The 21,361-nt window shown below is 49.6% G+C and overlaps 8 protein-coding genes across 8 annotated transcripts; 4 read left to right on the top strand and 4 right to left on the bottom strand.

The window, feature by feature from the left end:
* Window positions 1-518: 518 nt before the first annotated feature.
* BDV27DRAFT_132210 (cytochrome c oxidase subunit VIb) lies at window positions 519-1,469 on the bottom strand. The gene is made up of 4 exons (XM_032067821.1): window positions 1,283-1,469; window positions 909-1,019; window positions 757-820; window positions 519-692 (listed from the first exon to the last, which is right to left on the bottom strand). Exons 1-4 carry the CDS (start codon window positions 1,340-1,342, stop codon window positions 658-660), a joined length of 270 nt encoding a protein of 89 aa, XP_031925106.1. The 5' UTR covers window positions 1,343-1,469; the 3' UTR covers window positions 519-657.
* A 202-nt stretch (window positions 1,470-1,671) lies between these two features.
* On the top strand, window positions 1,672-2,254 carry BDV27DRAFT_160184 (uncharacterized protein; the record flags this gene model as incomplete). Its single annotated transcript, XM_032072988.1, has 5 exons — window positions 1,672-1,731; window positions 1,804-1,819; window positions 1,907-1,969; window positions 2,033-2,045; window positions 2,155-2,254. 5 exons carry the CDS (start codon window positions 1,672-1,674, stop codon window positions 2,252-2,254), a joined length of 252 nt encoding a protein of 83 aa, XP_031925105.1.
* A 116-nt stretch (window positions 2,255-2,370) lies between these two features.
* Window positions 2,371-3,078, bottom strand: BDV27DRAFT_23289 (RNA-binding protein). Its single transcript, XM_032076085.1, has 2 exons — window positions 2,684-3,078; window positions 2,371-2,628 (listed from the first exon to the last, which is right to left on the bottom strand). Exons 1-2 carry the CDS (start codon window positions 3,002-3,004, stop codon window positions 2,488-2,490), a joined length of 462 nt encoding a protein of 153 aa, XP_031925104.1. The 5' UTR covers window positions 3,005-3,078; the 3' UTR covers window positions 2,371-2,487.
* Window positions 3,079-3,251: 173 nt separating this feature from the next.
* On the top strand, window positions 3,252-7,954 carry sec31 (putative protein transport protein (SEC31)). The gene is made up of 8 exons (XM_032067820.1): window positions 3,252-3,686; window positions 3,750-3,866; window positions 3,925-4,033; window positions 4,094-4,324; window positions 4,381-4,467; window positions 4,528-7,273; window positions 7,322-7,620; window positions 7,680-7,954. Exons 1-8 carry the CDS (start codon window positions 3,478-3,480, stop codon window positions 7,722-7,724), a joined length of 3,843 nt encoding a protein of 1,280 aa, XP_031925103.1. The 5' UTR covers window positions 3,252-3,477; the 3' UTR covers window positions 7,725-7,954.
* An 824-nt stretch (window positions 7,955-8,778) lies between these two features.
* On the bottom strand, window positions 8,779-10,505 carry BDV27DRAFT_132203 (peroxisomal membrane protein PEX14). Its single transcript, XM_032067819.1, has one exon. It carries the CDS (start codon window positions 10,315-10,317, stop codon window positions 9,088-9,090), a length of 1,230 nt encoding a protein of 409 aa, XP_031925102.1. The 5' UTR covers window positions 10,318-10,505; the 3' UTR covers window positions 8,779-9,087.
* Window positions 10,506-11,796: 1,291 nt separating this feature from the next.
* On the top strand, window positions 11,797-12,921 carry BDV27DRAFT_147364 (PAPA-1-like domain-containing protein; the record flags this gene model as incomplete). The annotated part of the gene is made up of 3 exons (XM_032070726.1): window positions 11,797-12,391; window positions 12,451-12,557; window positions 12,655-12,921. The coding sequence occupies 3 exons, from the start codon at window positions 11,797-11,799 to the stop codon at window positions 12,919-12,921; spliced, it is 969 nt and encodes a 322-aa protein (XP_031925101.1).
* Window positions 12,922-13,561: 640 nt separating this feature from the next.
* BDV27DRAFT_160179 (uncharacterized protein) lies at window positions 13,562-13,954 on the bottom strand (the record flags this gene model as incomplete). Its single annotated transcript, XM_032072987.1, has 3 exons — window positions 13,562-13,688; window positions 13,770-13,830; window positions 13,900-13,954. The coding sequence occupies 3 exons, from the start codon at window positions 13,952-13,954 to the stop codon at window positions 13,562-13,564; spliced, it is 243 nt and encodes an 80-aa protein (XP_031925100.1).
* Window positions 13,955-14,329: 375 nt separating this feature from the next.
* Window positions 14,330-21,079, top strand: BDV27DRAFT_160178 (uncharacterized protein; the record flags this gene model as incomplete). The annotated part of the gene is made up of 1 exon (XM_032072986.1): window positions 14,330-21,079. One exon carries the CDS (start codon window positions 14,330-14,332, stop codon window positions 21,077-21,079), a length of 6,750 nt encoding a protein of 2,249 aa, XP_031925099.1.
* Window positions 21,080-21,361: the final 282 nt, after the last annotated feature.

The following is a 21,361-nucleotide window of genomic DNA, read 5'->3' as shown; positions in this document are numbered from 1 at the left end:
TTTTTCTCTTTTTTCTTTTTTCCCTCACGCCCCCGTGTGATTTGGCTGTCCCTTTTGGCTCCTCGATTTCTGCGAGTGCTGTCCCTTTTGGCTCCTCGATTTCTGCGAGTGCTGTCTGTTGGCTGCACCGAGAAACCCTTGCATTGGGAGAGCCTGGATGAAATATACCGGGTATCGGACCTTTGCTTCAGCAATTGTTTATCTATCATAGACTGTCTCAGTGCCGGAAGTGACTTCGCGGTTGCAGCACTGGCTTTTATTGGACATATACTGGCTATATTATGAGTTGGAATAGATAGAATGGTTTGTCCATTTGGATATCAGATAGAAGACTAAACTCTACTGGGTTGACAGTCGGGGCTATTAACTCAATCGTTCTTGCATATTCCGCTTACCGATATCTCTACTAATATTGGTTGAAACAAAAGGCGCTAATTGCAGGTACCATAAGGCGTATAGTGAAGCCTTCTACAGATGCGAAGAACAATAGATAGACCAGAATAGGAGCACAATGGATCTTCAACTACGGCGAATCAATATATATTTTTCTCCCGAGCCAATCCAAGGGACGAATTTGTATTCCCGCTTTGATCAGGTAGAGTACATGTTGACACAAAAAATGCTTGAAAAATCAATCAACAATGACTTGTTACTCGTCTAGTGGTCCAGGCGAACGGGGAAGTTGCCAGCCTCTGTTGAAGTGAGATTAGTCGCTGATGGGGCAGCTTTAACCATTTGGGAAAGAAATTTACATACCGCGCTGGGTGTCCCAGCGGTCAGTCCAGGCCTTGGGGCACAGGGAGCGGAAAGCGTGGTAGAACTGGATCAATGGTAAGCCCGTCTATCTTTACATGCAGGTTTGGGTTTCTTTTGATTCCAGGTCGGGGATACGGAGAAAAGTGACATACCTGACGGCATGGACGGAAATCCTCGCCCTTGGCGGTGACACACTTGTAGTAGTCGACGTAGTTTTGCCAGCAGTGCTTGGTCCTGGAGTGAAGAGGGGAATTAGCAATTGCCTTAGAGGAATTGAGGCGTAGATCATTAAAGTTTACATACTGGTTCATCTGGGGGAAGCGAGCATCATAGCCTGTTACATCAGAAGTTGTCAGCACCACGTATGGACTACACCCGATATGAAAACCTCGACTGCAGCGGCATTGCGAGCGATCCAATCGGTAATAGACGTAATTATCACGTACCAGCTGCACTTAAGTTAGCAATTGACTCCGATTTGAGGCTCTAAACCTCGAGATTGGCTGCGATTAAGCTCACCTGTGACGAACTTGAAGGGCTTGGTCTCCATGGGCTCATCGGGATCGGCCTCAGGAATAGCACCCATTTTGACTGTAAGGAGACAGAAAGGTCTCTAGAATAAATTTTAAAGGGGTATATGGGGTGGGTTGGGCGTGGGTGAGAGGGGAGTTGGAGAAGGAAGATGGGGTGAGGTTTGCGCCAGTGGAGTGGTGGAATGATCCCGTGAAGCAGTGAATCCGGGAGTGACCGCGGGCGGTCTAGCGAGCCACTCATGCGGCAAGATTTCCTAAACACCCGAATCCAGCCTAAGGCAGTACTACTCAAACCTCCCTTCAAACGTCGTGAGCTTCCGTCACCACATCTGATCTTCATCCCACCACCATCTCTGCTCCCACCTCAGCGTCCACCCTCACCATGTTCCCCACTCGTGTCTTGCGGATGCAGGCCTCTCGGCCTTTTGCTTTCCCTACTCCTGTAAGTCCCATTTGGTGTTCTTCGTTCCGGGAAAAAACGGCTTCGAGTCCTGTGTGCTAACGATCGCTATAGAAGGAGCCCAACAGCGGTATGGGAACTCTAACGACCTGCAATTGACTTTTTGATTGCAGGAGGCGTTGCTTAGGGATGTAATTGGACTAACTGAAAGCTGCAGCTCACACTATCTCCCAGCGTCTGCGCACCCTCAAGAGGGTCCCCCCGGAGTTGATTCCTCTCGGTATGTCATGGATCTAAGGTTTTCCTCATGGAACCACTATGTGTCTAACCGTTCTACCATTAGGTATCGTCCTTGGGTATGTTGACTGTTTCGAGATTCTTTGAACTCTATATTACATGATCAATCCCCCCAGCTACTACCTCCCCACACTAAACCTGCGCTCATGCTGACGCATTTTCTTCTAGCGTCGCTGTTGGAGCTGCTATCTACTCCAGCGGCAGGAAGCTCATGACCGACAAGACTCTTCGTCTTAGCCGCAACAGCCCTGAGAGCCGTGAGCACTAAAGTGTATTACCATATTTCAATTGCAATGGCGATCCTTGGTGTGATTTTTGTCGGCGGTCTGTATTATTCACGGGAAATTTGATGTCGCGGGAGAAATTGAAACTTTTTCTTAAAAAAAAACTCGGTTGGAGCGCGTGTATATAGTACGGCTTGAACGGAGGGTTCTGATGGAGTAATATTGCAATATTACTGTCGCACGGCTTCCTGTTTCATGACCTTCGAGTTTCTAGAGCTTATTCGGGCTTCGGACCAGCGACGTCCAGCTCTTCCAATCCTTGCATGGGGTCGTGAGAACGATCGTTGGCTGCTGCTTGAGCCTGCTCTGCCGCTAACTTATCCTCTTCGTCGACTGCGTATTTGGCCAAGTAGCCCTCCTGCACATGCGTAGTTAGAAATCTGCCCGTAACGAAGATGAATCACCTTGCGCACCTGTTCCCAGATCGCCGTCTTGCTTCCTAGGCCTTCATTGCTGTCCTTCTGTGGCTTTGCAGCAGCAACCTTGATCGTACGCCCGTAGAGCTCGCTTCCATCCATGTTGTCGATCGCTTCTTTTGCATCTTCAGGTACATCAAATTCCACATAGCCAAACCCGCGATGGAGCTCATTCGAATTGGGAACGTCGGGCTTCGGGAGCGTGATATCAACAACTTCGCCGAAGGGAACGAATGCCTCGGCCAGCGTCTGCACAGTAACCGCCTGGTCGAGACCCCCAACATAGACGGTACATTTCAAGCGCGCCGCTTCGCTCATGGTGTGTCTGGTCGGAAACTCGGTAGTCTTATCGCACCATAGAGTTGTAGCTAATGGTAAGAGGGCTCTGCCCCAGTCACAAATATCACGCTCTTTCGCAGCTCTCCACGGATGATACCTTGCCCAGACTTTCTGGACCAAGCAACCTGATATCACGTGCCTCTGCGGGTGTTTTGGCGAGCGCCCGAACGGGTTAGGCGCCAATCGCCCCGGTGCCTCCAGGAGGACACTTGGTTGATTGGGAACTGTGCAGTTGACGTCTCGATCGCATCCCGCTGCTACTTGGCAACTTTCATACACCCCTCTGGTCTCGTTAGGGAGGGGAGGTTACGTTTGGAAATATCCCTTTCATCTTTTAGTTCTAATAATTCGTCGATTCCCCGTTTTATGATAGTTGCTGCCAGACCGTTCCTTAGTCTGGTTATCTCCTAATCTATAGTACCTTTCGTTCCTTCCGCTCCTTTCCTTTCAACATGGTTCGTCTGAGGGAGATTCCCCGGACGGCCACATTTGCCTGGTCTCCCGGTGCAGCATCGCCATTAATTGCTACCGGTACTCGGGCCGGCGCAGTCGACGTTGACTTCTCGAATGAAACATGTCTCGAGCTGTGGGACCTGGGCCTGGACCGTCAGAGCACCGGCGAAGAGTTGCAGCCTATTGCGAAGTTTGACACCGACTCCGGGTAATTATCACCTCGTTTTCGATTCATGAAGCAAGTGTGATATACTAACGGCTGCTTATATAGTTTCAATGACCTAGCGTGGACCCCATCCGAGGACAACACACGGGGAGTAATAGCTGGTGCTTTGGAAAACGGGTCGCTGGACTTGTGGGACGCCGATAAGCTGATCAATGGATCGAGGTGTGTTCCCGAGGAAAGCGTCATTCATACATTGTTCCATTGGCTGATTACCGGAAAGTGACGACGCCGTGATCTCGAGGACCTCCAAACACTCAGGCGCCATCAAGGCCCTCCAATTCAACCCCAGACATTCCAATTTGTTGGCCACCGGTGGCGCAAAAGGAGAGGTACTTGACCAAATTCAGGATTGAGAATCGCAGGAATACATTGCTGATGGCTTGAAATAGCTCTACATCTCCGATCTGAACAATGTCGCAAACCCATACCGACTCGGTACCGCTGCCCGTGCTGATGATATTGAGTGTTTGGATTGGAATAAGAAGGTTGCACATATCTTAGTTACCGGTAGCAGTGCAGGATTTGTCACTGTTTGGGATGTCAAGACGAAGAAGGAGAGTTTGACTCTCAACAATATGGGCCGTAAAGCTGTCAGCGCCGTTGCTTGGGATCCTGAGAAGGTAAGATGCTTATGCCCGTCATCCTGGAAACTAATGTGGCTGCTAACACGATATAGCCTACGAAACTCGTTACGGCGACACCATTGGAGTCTGACCCCATGATCTATGTTTGGGATCTCCGCAATTCCCATGCTCCAGAAAGGGTAAGTTTGGGCATCCTGGCGTTAGCACATAGGGATACAGATATCACTGACGTTCCATAGGTCCTCAAAGGACACGAATCTGGCGTCTTATCGCTTTCATGGTGTAGCCACGATCCCGATCTGCTTCTCTCTTCTGGAAAGGACAATCGCACGCTCTGCTGGAACCCACAAACTGGTCACGCCTATGGCGAATTCCCTGTCGTCACAAACTGGACCTTCCAGACTCGTTGGAACCCTCACAACCCTAACTTCTTCGCCACAGCTTCGTTCGATGGCAAGATCGCGGTCCAGACTATTCAGAACACCAGCACTGAAACTGCTCAAGCCATCGCAGACCAGAACCAAGCACTTGATGGGGAGGATTTCTTTGCAAAGGCACAGACCCAGCCGCAGGTCTCGAGCTTCTCGTTGCCCAAGGCCCCTAAGTGGCTTGAGAGACCCTGTGGTGCCACTTTTGGTTTTGGAGGCAGGGTGGTTTCTGTCAACTTAGTGGAGAAGGGCCAACGTGCCTCCAAGATCAAGATCACCCCGTTCGAAGTAGATGAGGCTGTTGGTCAGTCTACTGAGACCTTTGAGAATGCTCTCAAGGAGGGCGATCTTCGAAGCATTTGCGAAACTAGAGCCGCAAACGCTGCCACCGAGGAAGAAAAAGCTGACTGGAAGGTCATCGAGGCTTTGATCTCTGAGAACCCCCGTAAGGGACTTGCCGAATATCTTGGGTTCCAGGACCAATCTGCTGATGAGGCTGCTGACAAGCTGGCTAACCTGGGCTTGGGTAAGGAGGAAACTAATGGAGAGTCGCCTAAAGAAACCCGCGGGCCGGGCGCGAAGAAGCACAAACGCCTGCAATCAATGTTTGATGCGAGCCCTGAAGCAGACAACTTCTTGTCGGACCTGGCTGCGTCGAAGGGAGCCAAGACTAACAATCCATTCCATATCTTTAATGGCTCCGAGGCGGAAGCAGACAAGGGAATCACGAGGGCATTGCTCCTTGGTGACTTTGAGAAGGCACTGGATGTCGCTCTCAAAGAAGATCGCCTATCCGATGCTTTTATGATTGCTATCTGCGGAGGTCAGAAGTGCATCGCAAAGGCGCAGGAGCACTATTTCTCCAAGCAGACAGAGAGTCCGAACTATGTCCGCCTGCTAGCATCCATTGTTGGCAAGAATCTCTGGGATGTTGTGTACAACGCAGACCTGTCTAACTGGAAGGAAGTCATGGCAGCGCTGTGCACCTTTGCCGAAGAAAAGGAATTTGCTGATCTTTGTGACGCTCTCGGTGACAGGTTAGAGGAACAAATTCGGGTCTCGGACGACAAGAGCCTTCGCAAAGATGCTTCGTTCTGCTTCTTGGCTGGCTCTAAGCTGGAGAAGGTTGTCGCGATTTGGATCGAGGAGCTTCGCGAGAATGAGCAGAAGGCCCTTGAAACAGCTGCAAATGACACCTCTTTCTCGATCCATGTTCGTGCTTTGCAGAGGCTGATCGAGAAGGTGACAATCTTCCGCCAGGTCACTAAGTTCCAGGACACGGAGCGTACCAAGGAGTCTGACTGGAAGCTCAGCAGCTTGTACGACAAGTATATTGAGTATGCTGATGTGGTTGCTACCCATGGAAGACTACAAGTGGCCCAGAAGTATTTGGACCTTGTTCCGGAGAAGCACCCCGAGGCCGAGGTTGCAAGAAATCGTATCAAGCTGGCGACGAGGCAGCCAACTACTCAGAAGACGCAGCAAACGACCACTGGTCGTGGAACGCCACTGAACAAGCCTCTTCCAACTACCAGCGCTTACCAGCCTCAACGAACATTCTCTCCTGTTGCGCCCGCCGCAGCTCCAACCCCGTACGCTCCCTCGGTTGCTGCTTCCAATCCGTACGCACCTCCAGCGCCTGCTACCAACCCGTACGCCCCCCCGGCTGCTGCTTCCAATCCATACGCACCTCCAGCGCCTGCTACCAACCCTTACGCCCCGCCTGGTGCTGCAGCCCCCCCACAGCCAACGAACCCATATGCGCCGGGTTCTGGAGGCGGCTATGCTCCCACAGGATACCAGCCCACGCCAGCACCGTCCTATGGTGCTAAACCCCTAGGTGGCTCGGTGCCTCCTCCACCACGCGCGTCGAATCAATCCCCCGCAACTGTTACCACGTACACTACAGCTACCAACCTCCCTGCTTGGAACGATCTTCCCGAAGGCTTCGCGAAGGCTCCGACACCCCGGAGAGGAACTCCCGCCGGAGCTTCTGCACCTATCACCTCGCCATTCCCGAACCAGTCCCCGTCAATCTCTCAAGGGCCTCCACCACCCGGGGCTCCACCTACTCAGCGGACACCCTCAGTTCCCCCTCCACCAAAGGGCACTGCTCCACCTCCCCGGGTGACTTCTCCACCATCTACTATCCCCCCAGGACCTACCCCGCCTCCAAACCCTTATGCATCCTTGCCACAATCTCCTCCTCAGCTAACCCCCGGCACCATGGGGGTACCGGCGCCAATTCCACGTGGCCCGTCTCCTTACAACGCTCCGCCGTCTATGCCTCCCCCAACTAACCGGTACGCTCCGAGCCCGGCAGCTCAAGCGGCAAACCCACAGCTCCAGGCGCGGGGCCCTGTTCCCCCACCTCCGCAGGCAGGTGCCTCACCATATGCCCCCCAGCCTCCGGCGGCGAGCCAGTATGTTCCCAGCACACCACCAGCGCATCCCCCTCCACCAATGCAGCAGGGACCGCCTCCAGCCACAGCCTCTAGGCCCGGGACAGCTTCTTCACAACAGAAGGTGACTCCAGCTCCTGCGACCCCCAAGTATCGTAAGTTACTCTCCGAATTGCCTTACCTCACCCATCTAACTTGTCTAGCACCTGGTGATCGCTCCCATATCCCTGAAGACGCAATGCCTATCTATGAGATCCTTTCGGCGGATATGCAGCGCATCAAAGGCCGTGCGCCTACATCATTCAAGCAACAAGTTGAAGATGCTGACCGGCGGTTGAACCTTCTGTTCGATCACCTGAACAATGAAGATCTGCTCAAGCCGAACACCATTTCTGACATGGCAGACTTGGCACGTGCCATTCAGGCGCGTGATTACGAGGCAGCGCGTGCTATTCACGTGGATATCCTGACAAACAGGACTGATGAATGCGGTCAGTGGATGGTAAGTTATCAAATAAATTGTCGTGTCTTTTACTCGAGTCGTTTTAACCAAATGAATAGGTTGGTGTGAAACGTCTCATCAGCATGAGCAAGGCAACCCCATAAAGGGCCACAGCTTGTAAACAGTGAATGTGCATAAAGCAAATTTTATGAGTTGTGTGTGGGAGAAGAAGGGTCTGTGCTTCGTGTAGTGGTCGGTTATCTTTCAAGGCCAGTAGTGTGACGTTCTCATGTATTGGTCTAGAAATTGTTCTTCTTGTCTAAATGTTATTACTATGTTCATTGTTTACGAAATATCAGCAGTAGATTTCAAACCAGATCCAGTTTTTACAGCGTCTAAACCACCCGCAACCCAGCTATGAAGAGTGGATAAGCCCCCAAGCCCTCTTCAGAAGCTGGGGTGTGTCAGTAGCAATGCATAAGAATGAAATAACACTGAGAACGTAGAACAATTCAGGCTGTGTGGGTAATCTTCAGTCTAATAGTTCGGTAGCACACCAAGCCTATTTGCTTAAGTGATCATGAGGCCTTATATAAATTTATATGAAGAACAGAAACACATAGCTTCTTTGACGGAAGACCTCATGATTAAGATCGTCGCAGACGACCATTTGTAGAAACAATGAGACTTAAAACGGTTTTATTTATACGCGCGGTTTGAATCCTTGGGAAACTACAGAGAACTCAACATGAAACCATTCCGGTCCTTTCACGGTGAATTATTACCTTGCAGGGTAAACAGCTCCCAGCTCCTTTGAGGGATAAGGACAGTCAAAAAGTGGCTCAATCTCGAATTATAAATATTCGTAACACCATCCGGGCAATTGAGAACCTTCGATATGGAGACCTTCTAGGAGAACACCATGCCAGATTATCCTATACTAAGTTTAGCATGATCGGTTCAAAGAGCCTTTGTTATTAAAATCTTTCTAGGAAAAAATAATAGAACTCGATTGAATGTTCTGGTAGTATTGCGCTGGAATGAATCCGCTGCCGTTGTGGTAGGTTGAAAATCGGAACAGATACTTATTTCTCCCCGTCTTTGTTGCTCTGGATGGTTCATCGAACTTATCTGTGTTTCAGGATCTGTGCTTTGCATGCTGCAATGACAGTATCATTCTTAAACCTGATAAGAAAGCTCCGGTACAGTTATCGATTATTCAGCATGGCTTTGTAGAATGTGATTTGTAGTTATGCGTATACACTGCAGATATATCTATCTCTTTAGGTGTAACTTAATGTAAAATATAAGCCATCGTCAAGGTATACATTGCAATCGAAGTATAGCAGACATCTTCGATACCATTGTAAACCAGATCATTCCTAACGCCATGCTGGTTATTGCTGGAAACCAATACATTCTTCCGTAACCAAGCCAAAGAAAGAAAAAGAAAAAGAAACATATATGTTCACATGATATTGATTCGTCTCCTCAAACCAAAGAATCAGCATAAAGGCCACCCTCTCTTCATCTGCCAATACCACTGCTGATTCTCGGTCCCCGGCTAGCAGGGAAGTTCCGGGCACTCAATAAAGCACCCTTGACACCTCTAATCTCAGACTTGAAGTTGGATATGGCGTCTTCCTCGCCTTTACCCAAGCCAGTCGTGTGTCCGCTGCTGTCAAAGCCGGGAGTACTATAGACCCCGTAGCCGGTTCCCGCGCCATAGCCAGATTTACTGTATAGTAATCCATCTAGGTAATGATGTAGCTCGTTAAGGCTACTGCGAACAGTATCATCGCACGTACTCGACTGCTTGTTGGTCTCGGAGAATTCTTGAAGATGCGACCTGATGACTTCAAGTCGCTTTACATGTGTATTCACAGTTGCACTGGGGTCAAAAGATTCTGTGTCTGCTGTATTCGCGGCTGATGAGGATGACTTCTCCAGGTTGAAATCTTCCGTGGTCTGGACAGCGACATCGCGGTGGAATAGCTCCGCTGGGTCGGATGTGACAGACTCGGTCTCATCATCAGAGCTTGAGCCAATAGACTGAGCACGACGCGCCGTGAGCTGAGGAGGAATGGTGGATACATTCTGCTCTAGCTTTTCGTTCAATTTCTTGAGGTTATCCTGGGCTGTTTCGGCCAGTTCGTGTCGTGCACCTGTCAGGTTGGCGAGCATGGGCTTCACGAGGTACTCGCTTGCGCCGTAGATACTAGCGCCTAGACCTGCAGCGCCATAGACAGTGTAGATGAGGCTACGAAGGGACACTAGCGGAGGGGTTTTGGGTTGATTGACGAGGAATTCCGGGTAGGTAATGATCGGTGGGACGTCACGAGCGGACGAGGATTGCCGATTGTTTATGGTGGTAGCAGGAGAAGAGGATGATTGAGATGTCGAAGTGGAAGGCGATGAAGAGGCTGAGTCGCTTGGTGTGTCCTTCATTATGCTAGACTCACTGGTCTTGTTATCGCCCTCGGTTGCAGCCGTACTACTGGTTGCCTCGGAGTTTCGCGACACACCCAGCAGACTGTCAATTTCATCTTGTCGGAGACCCTTCGATTCCAAAAATGATACCTTGCGATCTAGTGGTGCGTCGCGCAAGGACTCATCTTCTAAAAACTTGGTCGCTTGCTGTAGAAGTTCCGATCGTGAAGCATCATCGGAGCTCGGCGGAGATGCGGAGGCGGAGTTGGTGGCGGAGGGCTGTTGCCATTGAGGGATTGAAGGGGTTTTGGGCTTAGAATCAGCCATGGTGTGTTAAAAATGATGAAGAACGACCTGATTACAATGAAAGTATTGTATCATGAAATGAATCAATTGGAAGAGAAAGAGGTGAGAGAGGTAGGAAAAGATAGGCCGTTCGACGACCATGTGAGGGAAGAACTACTAGTACTACTAAGTACTAATGCTTTGACCTCTTGCGACCTCGGTTGTCCTCGTCCTCCGGAGAAGGTTTAATCTCGGTATTGTCATACGTGGTAATGCTGGTCCACATGGCCAACCCGTCCAGGGTAGGCGGTCAGGAATAGAGATACCGCCTGGCGGCAGAATCAACGATGAACATGACGGGGTCCGATTGTCTCCCCATCGTTCATTTGCGACAAGAATAGACCAAGAAGATCATCAGGGACTGTGCGAGCCGTTGGTTCGACTGGGTAATATATACACTGATCCTCCAGAATCGATTGGAATATACAAACAGCGTCAAATCCGGCAAGATTGGGTGGTACGTATCTCACCAATCCGAAGCCCTTTGTGAGTTTTCCCTTTATTCCTTTTCGTATACATACATCCATGTACTCAGGGCACATTTACCCGTGGATTTAGTCTACTACTGTACCCCTTTTTTTATTATTCATTTATTTTATTTTTCGTTTCGCCTCGTTCCCTTCACTTTTCTCCGATTATATTAAAGTTGTATCCACCCCCCTTGTTCGGTCAGGGATCCCTGTCCACGCAGCGCACAGGACGGACAGTAATATCCTGTCGGGGTTGCAGGAGAAAAAAACGCACCAACACTGCGTTCACCGCGCTCCCGCCCTTGACTGGTGTATCCGCTTGAGATCTTAGTCCAGAATGTTCCCATTGGTTCTGTCCTTCATGTCGGATGGGAAGTTTCAAGTGGCGTCAAAAGATGTGATAGGGATTGATGGCCTGTGCCTTCCCGAACTGCATCACCACCACTTCTCTGTACTGGCCCACGTAGTCAGTCGGTCATAACTACCGCATGGCTGTTTCCTTGTCCATCAATCATTCCCCTCTTTTCCCCTCTGTATCTCTACCACGACCGAACTTGCTTCACCATCAGATGACACCACCTTCTCAGATAGCCTTATTGTTGACTATCCTCTGACTACTATTGTCCACCTATACGAGACTAAACCCCCGCCTCATTTTGTGTTTTCCCTGATTGTTTCTGTTTGCGTTTTTACAAACTCAGTTCGTTTGTCGATTCTTGAGAAGTTCACCTTGTTACCTTTTATACCCTTTGCTCTATCATTTTTCCATCCATACCCCATATCAAGTCAATCCTGTCGATTGATTATGTCTCTGCGTCGCTCACTTCGCTCCCGCCCTGTGCGGGATGATCCACCAGACTTGGATTCTAACGCAAGTCCCAGAACCCCGACCAGAGTTACCCGCGCTGTCGCATCTTCATCAGTGACTGTCTTCCGGTCTCCCTCAGACACTCCAGAGGAGTCAAGGAGATCTATCCGTTTAACTGTCAAGATGCCTTCAAGTAAGCTGCGCGAGGTTACGAGTAGTACCACACGAAATGGTGCCTCAAGACGCTCTGTCAATGTTTTCACAGAAAACCCCATAGTTACAGGGCCACGGACTAGCCGGCCCAAGAAGAAGCTCGTCGAAGTTAACACGAGCGACGAAGACCTGGACGACCAGGAAGAAGATGAAGTGGACGATGAAGATGCTCCCGGTGAGGAAGACGAGGATGCAGATGCGGATGGAGATTTAGACATGGATGATGCTCCTCCGCAACCTCCAGTGTCAAAAAGACACGCCAAATCTGCCGCGTCCACTTCTAAAGCAGTGAAAAGCGTCGAGGCAAAAGAGATGGAACTAGATGCCGAGGACGACGAAGATGATGAGGAGCTCTCTGATCCTGAATCGGATGCCGAAGGTGAGCCTGACGATCAGGATGAGAATGGACTTGAAAACGCCAATGGAGGCGAGGAGGACCTAGATGAGGATGAAGAGGACGAGGAAGATCTCGATAGTGATGATGATACTCCTACTGCCGATCCCGCCAGGATGACAAAACGCCAAAGGGGTAACTTGGGCAACGATTTCTTGCAACTCCCGATGGGTAAGTCCTTGTGCAAGCCTTGCGAGTTTGCTTTGGAGATATCGTCTAATGCAGCGCAGAACCACAAGTCAAGAAGCATTTGACCGCAGAGGAGCGCGCCATGCGCCGTGCTGAAATGGCTCGCCGAAGAAAGAACCTTAGCGAAAAGCGCAATGAAGAAGAAAAAGTGAGTACTATAAAGTCTTGTTTTCTCGATTCGATGGCTATCGAGGCAAAATTCTCTCTATAATTGTTAAACAGTAGAAACTGACGCAATAGGATAGATGGATACAATCAATAGGCTTCTACGGAAGCAAGCCCCGAAGAGGCGTGGTCGCATTCCGGCTGCTGAAGCGGCCGAAACGGCCTCTGCAGAGCAGCAGACACAGGAATTCGAGAGACTGGATCCAGCTATGGTCAGATGGATTAGTGGGCGCGAGGGAAGCAGGATGATTATATCAGAGGAATGGCTTAGTGCTCCAGCAGGACGAGTCTTTGGGGAACCATCCCTGGAAAGCAGTGGGCCTAGAAAGCTGGTGGAAGAAGTATGACTGATCAGTTTGGCAGTCAGGTGCAAATGGAGCTGGCGTATCTGGAAAAGTCGAGTTTTAAAAACCGTGGGTCTATTTAAAATGTCTTGTTAAACGGGATGGGCTGTATATTGAAGAAGCATGGTTTTCCCGTTGATCGTCTTACTGTGTATCTAGTGATTGGCATACCCGGTTCAGGGGGGAGTTTTTATAGGAAATAGGGCCTGTTTTTAGTTATAATTTTTGAAAGGTTGACACTTGTAGAAATATACCAAGTAACACTTATTAAGGACCGAATAGTGGCTATAAAATGTGTGTAGTTACAGGCTTGCAGAGGAGTTTACTTTGGATGCTTGCTAGTCGGCAAACTGAGCCACCACTAAATTCCAAGATCTATTGCTCTTGGGATCACGCACATACCCTTGATGGTCAATCATGAGAGTTCAAGAGCCAGTGGCCGACTTACTGCCAGAAAAGGGTAGAAGGTGTGGTTTGACGCGGACCTCTTTCCACTCACTCTATATGTTCCATGGGGTGCCTTTCAAAATTCTGAGAATTTGGTATGATAGCGTGAGCTCTGGCAGGTCACTTATGTGCCTGGAGAGCATCGCCGCATCGCACCGCGCAAGCGCCACTAAGCTGGGTATGTTTCCATTGATATCTACTTTGTATTTCCGCCCTGCGTGGTTTCTGTATTTGGCGTCACTGGAGGGTTCGAGCCTTCTTTGGTGTTCGCAGTAGGGGTCTGAGCGCCATTAGGGGCTACAGTTTGCTCCCCAAGTTGAAGTCTGAAAATATCCAACGGCGTCGTATCAGTTCATGGACGGGATGAAGGAAGGGCAATCCTCATCATAGGTAAAACGACGTACCGCTGGGAGCCTGCCTTCTCCATCTGCAAATCCTTCAGTAAAGGTTGGAAGGTATAATAGCCTAAGTGTAGGAGCGGACGTTAGTGAACGGTCCTGGCTTTCTGCATTCTGCATTCTGGACAGTACTGACCTGAGAAGACACCCACTCCGATGGCTACAAGCGCCGGAATCCAGTTTCGACTCATAGTAGTATCAGAAGAAAAATGTAGAATGAGAAATGACAAGCACTATTCCTTTGCTTTTTAGTTAGGCCGTTTCTCGGGAGACCAGTGAGGCCAAGGAGGATGTCCAGAGTCGGAAGTCATTAACAGATTTACCGCATCAATCGCCAAAGTTCCGCCATGAATAATTTCCGTCGCGTCTCCCCACATTTTCAACGCGTCTTCCCGACATCCACTTTCAAGCAATTCTGAACTGGCCACCACCTAATTGGTAATTACTTCCTTCAAACTTATTTTATATCAGTGGTGATATCTATCCCCAGTTAGTATTTGGGGGTGCGGAGATCCCTTGTTCACAGCCTACGCCTACGAAGTAATGGAGTATTAGTGAGATGGGCCATGGAATCATGGCGGGAACGAGGGTTTGTACCGGACTCAGATGAGGATGATGGGTTGGGCAGCCCGGAAAAGGTGAATCAGGATCTTGACAGTAGTGACGATGAGCTTGGGGCATTCCCGGCGCCTTATGCGCTCGATACAGCTCCCCAGAGGCCCCCGGACGAAGACACCGAGGAAGAGGAGCACCATACCCCCCAAGGCGGCATTGTTGATGATTTCCGATCTGTCACAGCCGGTCAAAATGTCGATGATGTGCCTGTCCAGGCAAACGAGGAAGCAAAGTCTTCGGCCAAGGAGGTGCCCGACAAGGAAGCTAGGGATATAACTGAAGGATCGCTATCGGAAGACGTCAATGACGAGGATGCTACGCCTAGGAGAAAGTTGCATCCATCCCCGACTCTATCAGCTACTCCAAGACCAAGACCAAGCCCGCCGTCGACCCCGTTAAGAGAGCAACCTAAAGACATATGGGACGTACCTACCTCTTCACCAGACGAACTACAGCTAGACCATCTTATTTCTCGGAGGTCGGTTGGCCTTCCTTCGAAAGTGCCAGACACTGGTGAGAAACAGGAGAATAAGGAGAATGCCAACCCTTCTCCTTTATCTTCTCCGCTGTCGTCCCTCCACTCTTTGGCATTGGGTGAAGGTGATCAGGATGAACAAGAGAACACAGAGAATCCACCGCCAGGGAGTAATCTAGAGGCGTTACTCCCTCCTCTCGAAATTCCGGAAGATATATTGCGAGAGATGTCTCAGCCGGCACGAAGGTCCTTACGACAGCGCAACCCCATCCAGTTACACCCGTATCTTTTGGAAGATGCGAAATACCAAAAGCTTATGAAGGCCAGAGGGATCAAACCAGTTCGCATCGCTCAATACCAGCAAACAATGCAGACGGCGGCCGAAGGTCAAAGTCAAAGTTTTGATAGCACCCTACCACCTTCGAGCAGCCCTGCCGCGGACTTCGAGTTTGCCCCGTCGTCTCCAGCGGAAAGAAATCCTACCTCTGCGGCAAGGGCAACTCAAGACCTTCATGAAGGTCAACCGCAATCGTCCCACCAGGACTTATCTGAGAACGAATTCAGAGGACCTAAGAGACGTAAAGTATCAAGGCCAGACGATCATAGGAACTCATCACGGCATCAGCCTCGGCCTAAAGTGGTTATAAACAACCGTACATCTCCTATCAATTTAAGCAATAGCTTGGCTTGGGACATACCGCCCAGTCCGCCACGCTCTGGAAGTAATTCTTCCCCACAGGCCCTATGGAATCCCACTGAGTTTCGGTTCCCTCGTGGGTTGACACCGCCAACGTTAAACACGCCTAGCACAGTCCTGAGGCGGGGAGGGCGGGATGCTACCACCACAGCCAACGGGCCCAGCTCTGGCGTTGATCGAGAGCTTGCTGATGCCCAGTCCGCAGCCTCTCAACATTCTCATTCCGCCTCAGAAAATGATGGAGAGGATGGAGAAGAAGAGCAGGAGCCTGAAGAGGACGTTCGTGAACTACAACGTAGGATCAAAGGTGTACTTCCGGCTTCATGGCTGCGGTTAGACCAACAAAGACAAAAGGATGCACAACTAAGTTCTACACAGCGCCATCGCGACAAGAATTCCAGAACAGAAAACACCAAGGGTGTTGCTAAAAAGATCATCAAGAGAACCGGCCCCTCAACTTCGTCAAATCCGGTCGAGCATTTGGCATCATTAAAGCATTTAGCTGATTCTGATGGTAGTGATGCGGATGAAGGTGACGGCAATGATGGCCAAAGCAATGCGCGGCAGATACTGGCCAACTTGGTCGGATTTGATGACACATTCCTAGCGGAAGGTATGGGCGAGGACATTCCAGAAGACAATCGCATCGATTACATGTTTCCGTCAGCAACGCGTGAAACTTCAGCTCCTCGATCCCAAAAGGGAGGCCAAAAACGACAAAGGTCTGAGAGCCATTTTACTCGTTCCGACAGTCATTCTAAACGGCCTCGCCTTCAAAAACAAGCGAGGCTGACCGATCCCATCTACAGGCGGGAAAAAAAGAAACATTCCTCACACACCCCTCCAAGGCTTGGTATATTGGATGCTCCCGATGTTGCTTCTCGGCCTCGAAACGAGCAGCCACAGTTCCTCAGAGTTGCTGCTCGCAAAGCACGATCTCGACAGGATAGGAGCAGACGAAGTCCTTCGAACAAAGTCATCAAGATGAGTTCAGCTCTGGACACCGAAGATGCTAACACATCCTTGCGCGAATGGCGCGCCGGGCGTATTCGGCAGTCGAAGTTGCCCAGGCCTCAAGCAAAGCCCCCCAGGCGACCACCGTTGGCGGATCTTTCCTCAAACAAGAAAATTAGACCCAGAAATCATGGATCTGGGGAAATAAACAAAGATCGCCCCATCAATGCTGGACCATCGATACGACCGGACGATGCTAATGTCGCCCAGAATCAGATGCCAGATCAAGAAGCTCCACCACCTACTACAGCCCCCCCCACTTCAGAGAAGCCTATGCAGCGTATTCAACATGGCAACAACTGGTTTGTCCGGAGAAACGTTGTTGTTTCCTCCCTAAAAAGGAACGACCCAAGACCTGTGGGGCTAGAAATGGCGAGTCTTGACGTTTCCCGAGCGCCATCCTTTCAAAGGTCACTTTCCCTGCTCAACCAAAATACTTGGCAAAAACGCTTGCCCGAGACTGTGGACCGAAATATTATACTGGATCGGTTTCTTGTCGACAGTAGCCAGGCATCTGTTCATGCTAAGGCGCGGGGAAGCACCCTCACTCGCGAGTCGAACGATGTGAGCATATCGCTCCCAAAGCGTCCAGTTCGAATCAAACGGAAGTTGAAGAAACGTACTCCCATGAGATTGGATGTTAGCACTGCTGGAGACACGGATCCACCGATCCTGTCCACGGATCTAGACCCTCCTAGGGTGCAAGGGGAAGATGCACATCCCAGAAAAGGAGTCTCAGAGGGACTAAGCGGTTTTCAACACTCGTACTCTACGGATTTTGGAATCACCCCTCTGTGCCTGGGAACCTTTTTCCACGAATCTTCGTTTATCGGAAGTGGAGAATTCAGTCGCTCGCTTGAGATCGGCAAGCGTGATCTCGACCAAGATGCTGGCATTTTTACTGCGAATGTTGGGAATCGAACTTTTCGGTGGGGACCTTGGAACGACGCTGTGTCCTCTGAACTTGGCATTGCATTTGAGAACATACTCGAGGAAATGGAACAGAGCGACACGATGTCCACAGAGGCGGCCACTCAAAACACACACGATCGCACCTGCATTATATACAGGACCCTAGTCAAGTACGTTACAGAGGCTCTAACGTTCATAGATCCTATCGATAGAACAGGCTTTATAACGAGGGCCCATGCGCTTATCTCCAAGGTCAATGATAATTTAACCGCCATAGTCTCGCCGACAGCTCGAGGGACAGAGTCTCGTATGAGAATTGCTTCTTACAACGTGGCATTCGCCAACTTAACATACCAGATAGCTTGTCATAAGCTCGTTAATCACAGCGTGGCAGAAGAGCTCTTGGAACTCGTGAGGTCAGTTTCTAGGCAAGCCTTTACAGCCATCTCGAGCGAAGTAGGGGAAATCAATATTCGCAGATTTCTCGAAGATAACAAGGTGTGCGAACAACGCGATAAAGGGGTCCGAGACGAATATCCAGCCGTTGAGGCCTACGTCATTGTTCGGCAGATATTGTACAGTACGGAAAAGCTGAAGGGCTGCTTTGAAGAGCTCATTGCCGACTCTTTGTTGGCAATCGGCGACCAGAGCAATACAAAGAATATTGGTCGCTTAGAAAGGAGGTGGCATTGGCTATTTACTACGCTACCGTTAGACGAAATTGACGCTCTTGGAATCGCCCGGATTGGATCACGCTTCAGGGAGGCTTGCAACAACTGGAAAATAGTGAGACAATTGCTGTGCCCTGTTTTGGAAAGCTATAAGCCCAATACTTCAGCATCTATCTCCTATAACGCTTACTGCCGAGCTTTATTTCTCAGATGCTTCCAGCTTATCAACGGCTGGGGATGGAGGGATTGCAAACTCATTTTAGATACGCTCTACGATTTCTTTGCGAGGAACACCTTATATAATCTGAAACAGGAAGAGAACTACACGTCTCCCTCGTTTTTGGATGAGCTTGATCACAATCCATCCCTTGACGCCACGCAGAGTGACCCATGCTTCCATGTCTTTATAAAGATCATTGCAAGTGGCTTGCGCTTCTTGTCCAAGAGGTATGATAAGAAAAAAGTACGGAATTTCGCTTGGCGTCTATTACCAAATCACGGCCGAGTATACCCAAAAGAACAGCCTATCCACCAGGCAGATCTAGATGCTCTAAGGAACCACCACGATCTGCTTTGTGCGTTATATTACGCGGTCCCAGATGGGTGCCGACCTCGATTAGAGGCCATAAAGAACCTTGTACATCCTGCCAATTCCCACCGCGAGACTTGCAATATCAGCATTCGATCATGGGTCAGACTTGTGCGCTTCAAGTTGACGACGGACGAAGATGTATCTGGGTTAGAAGCATTTGCTGATTGGCATAGTTACTTTGTTAGCGAATTCATTAAACAGCACATGCTTGCTCGAAGAGAGATAGAAGCGCAAAACACAAAGGACAATCAGTATTCTCACCAGTTGATCGAACGGACAATTTCACAGAATCAGAGACAGATCGAGTCACTACTGAAGACAGCCCTGGATAACTTACAGAACGCTATTCAATCGGCCCCAACACTGGAGCACGCCCATAGACTGATTTCTAAGTCACCTATCAGTGTAGTATTGGGGCTGTTCAATCCTAGGCTTGCTCGTGTCAACACGACAGTGTCAGCGGCTCTACAGATGTTAAAGGCCTATGTTCAGAAGTGCCACTCCGCCTCTGCTCCTGGATCAGCAAACCCACCAGCGCCAATGGATGAAGATAGCCAAGAGTATGGAGATTGGACTGACATCGAGGCAATGTACGGAAATGAGTTTTCTCCCGCCACCCGTCCCCAAGGAATTGAATACATGGAAAAGGTCCTTCACCCAGCGGTATCTCAGCTTGTCTCTAACAGTTTTGGTGAGGATCACTGCCCGGAGGACGCAATTCTCCTAAATGTTGTCGATTGTTGGACCTCTATCGCCCAAGTGCTTGTGAAAAATGGGTTCCGGCATTGGGATAACTATCTTAGCCTTTACGATGGTGATTCTTGGGCCGTGCTTCGAAAGACGGTGCAAACTAGAAAGTTCACGCCTAAGTTTTTGGCAAGCTGCATTGAAAAGGATGCTCGGTTCATGTCTGAATGCAAAATGCAAGTCCTTGGGATGTGGATGTCGAGCTTAGTTGAACGAGTATCGATGTTGAAATTCCAGCACTCTTTAACTGAGGCATTGTTGAATTGCGAGCCGAACAATAATTTGTTGCAGAATTTACCCTTCTCTGTGGATAGAAAGGATGGTCGATACTCAATCACGCTGGAGGAACTCAGTCAACGTCGGTTGTCTTTAATATCAAGTCTACTGTCAAACATGCGCGCACACGTCCAAGACCTGGAGATTGCAGCAAGTAGAGCGCTTTCAACTGAGAAGCAAGAGTACCGTGAACTCATCCAGACAATGATGTCCTCAATGAAGGCAAATTATCTGGAGCTGGGCAACAGCGCAGCAAGTGCACAAGGGGCTTACGTGGACTTTGTCCACCGGATTGTCGGATTCTTACAGCAGCATACGAGGGATATCTGTCCCGTTGACCCGTTCTTTACCGATCCAACCTCGTTTCCTTTGCCTTCAACCGACCCGACGTACATCGTTGCACGGTTAAAAGGCTATGAACCGAAGCTCTCATCTGAAAAGGTCGCAAAAACCTTGATCATGTTCATCCAGGGCATTTCAGAGCGAGCGGCTATAGACGGTCAGCAGGTTTACCTTGTCGACCAGCTGCAAACTTCCATAGCACATACTTATGAAGCGGGAGATCCGGCTAGGCCAACCCTCAGGGCTACCCTGTTGCAGTCCGTGTTTCCAGCATATCTTCAGATGGCTTTCACCAACCCCGGTGCATGGCTGCTGAGTCAACCGATCATACAGACCATATCCCACACTTTCAAAGAATTGCTCTTCCATATAGACACCGCAGATACGAACTGCGTTGCATCAGTCGTGGGTATTTTCAGCTCGGTCTTCCAGTCCTCGTACCATGCTCTGTATAGCATCGTCGGCAATACCAACATGCTCAAAGAACCCCCAGTGGTAATCACGGTTGCTTCTTTCATCGAAATGATAACGTCTTCCCTGCGAGTCGTGGACTACATTGATCGAGCCACCGACACTGGTGACAACATCATATCCCAGATACACGCATTCCGGCAGTTCATACTGTTCAGCACATCCTTCCTACATGACCAGCTCCTCATAACCAACCCAGAAAACATCCCTCACCCATCCAACATTTTCACAACCGAAAACACACCTACCAACGCCCCAAAATTCTTCAACGAGATCCGCATCTCAGCAACGCGCGAACTCCAGACCTACATCAACGAGAGTTGGTCCAGACACCAGGGCAAATACTACTTCACTCGACGTGGCGGCCACCAACCGCAGGAGGTAAACCTCGAGCCATCCATGGTTGCGAATTTGGAAAATTTCCCGTTGGCGATCTTCGACGATGCTGCTCGGAATTTCTTGGATACGCTACGGGCTCTTGACTCATCTGATACTCTCCATTAGAGCACAGTCCACTTTCACCATTATCTATTGAAGCTAATTATGGCGTATTTTGTTAATAAGAGGCGTATGTGGTTTGTTTGGTACAGTCTGCACATGGTGTCTTTGGTTTGGATGGAATTGATGAACTACAAAAATCATATCATAACTCATAGCATGAACCATTTATGTATGTATGTACTTTAGTGTTTGTTTGATTGTATGATTGGTTGCATAGAAGGGAGCGCATCCAATGAATTGTTTAATGACCACTTTCATTCGTCAAGCATGGCGTCCAAAACATGC

This window comes from Aspergillus caelatus (assembly GCF_009193585.1).
Source record: "Aspergillus caelatus strain CBS 763.97 unplaced genomic scaffold BDV27scaffold_155, whole genome shotgun sequence".
Lineage (NCBI taxonomy): Eukaryota > Fungi > Ascomycota > Eurotiomycetes > Eurotiales > Aspergillaceae > Aspergillus > Aspergillus caelatus.
The sequence above is the reverse complement of the archived record's forward strand: the minus strand, read 5'-3'. Positions and strand labels throughout refer to the sequence as shown.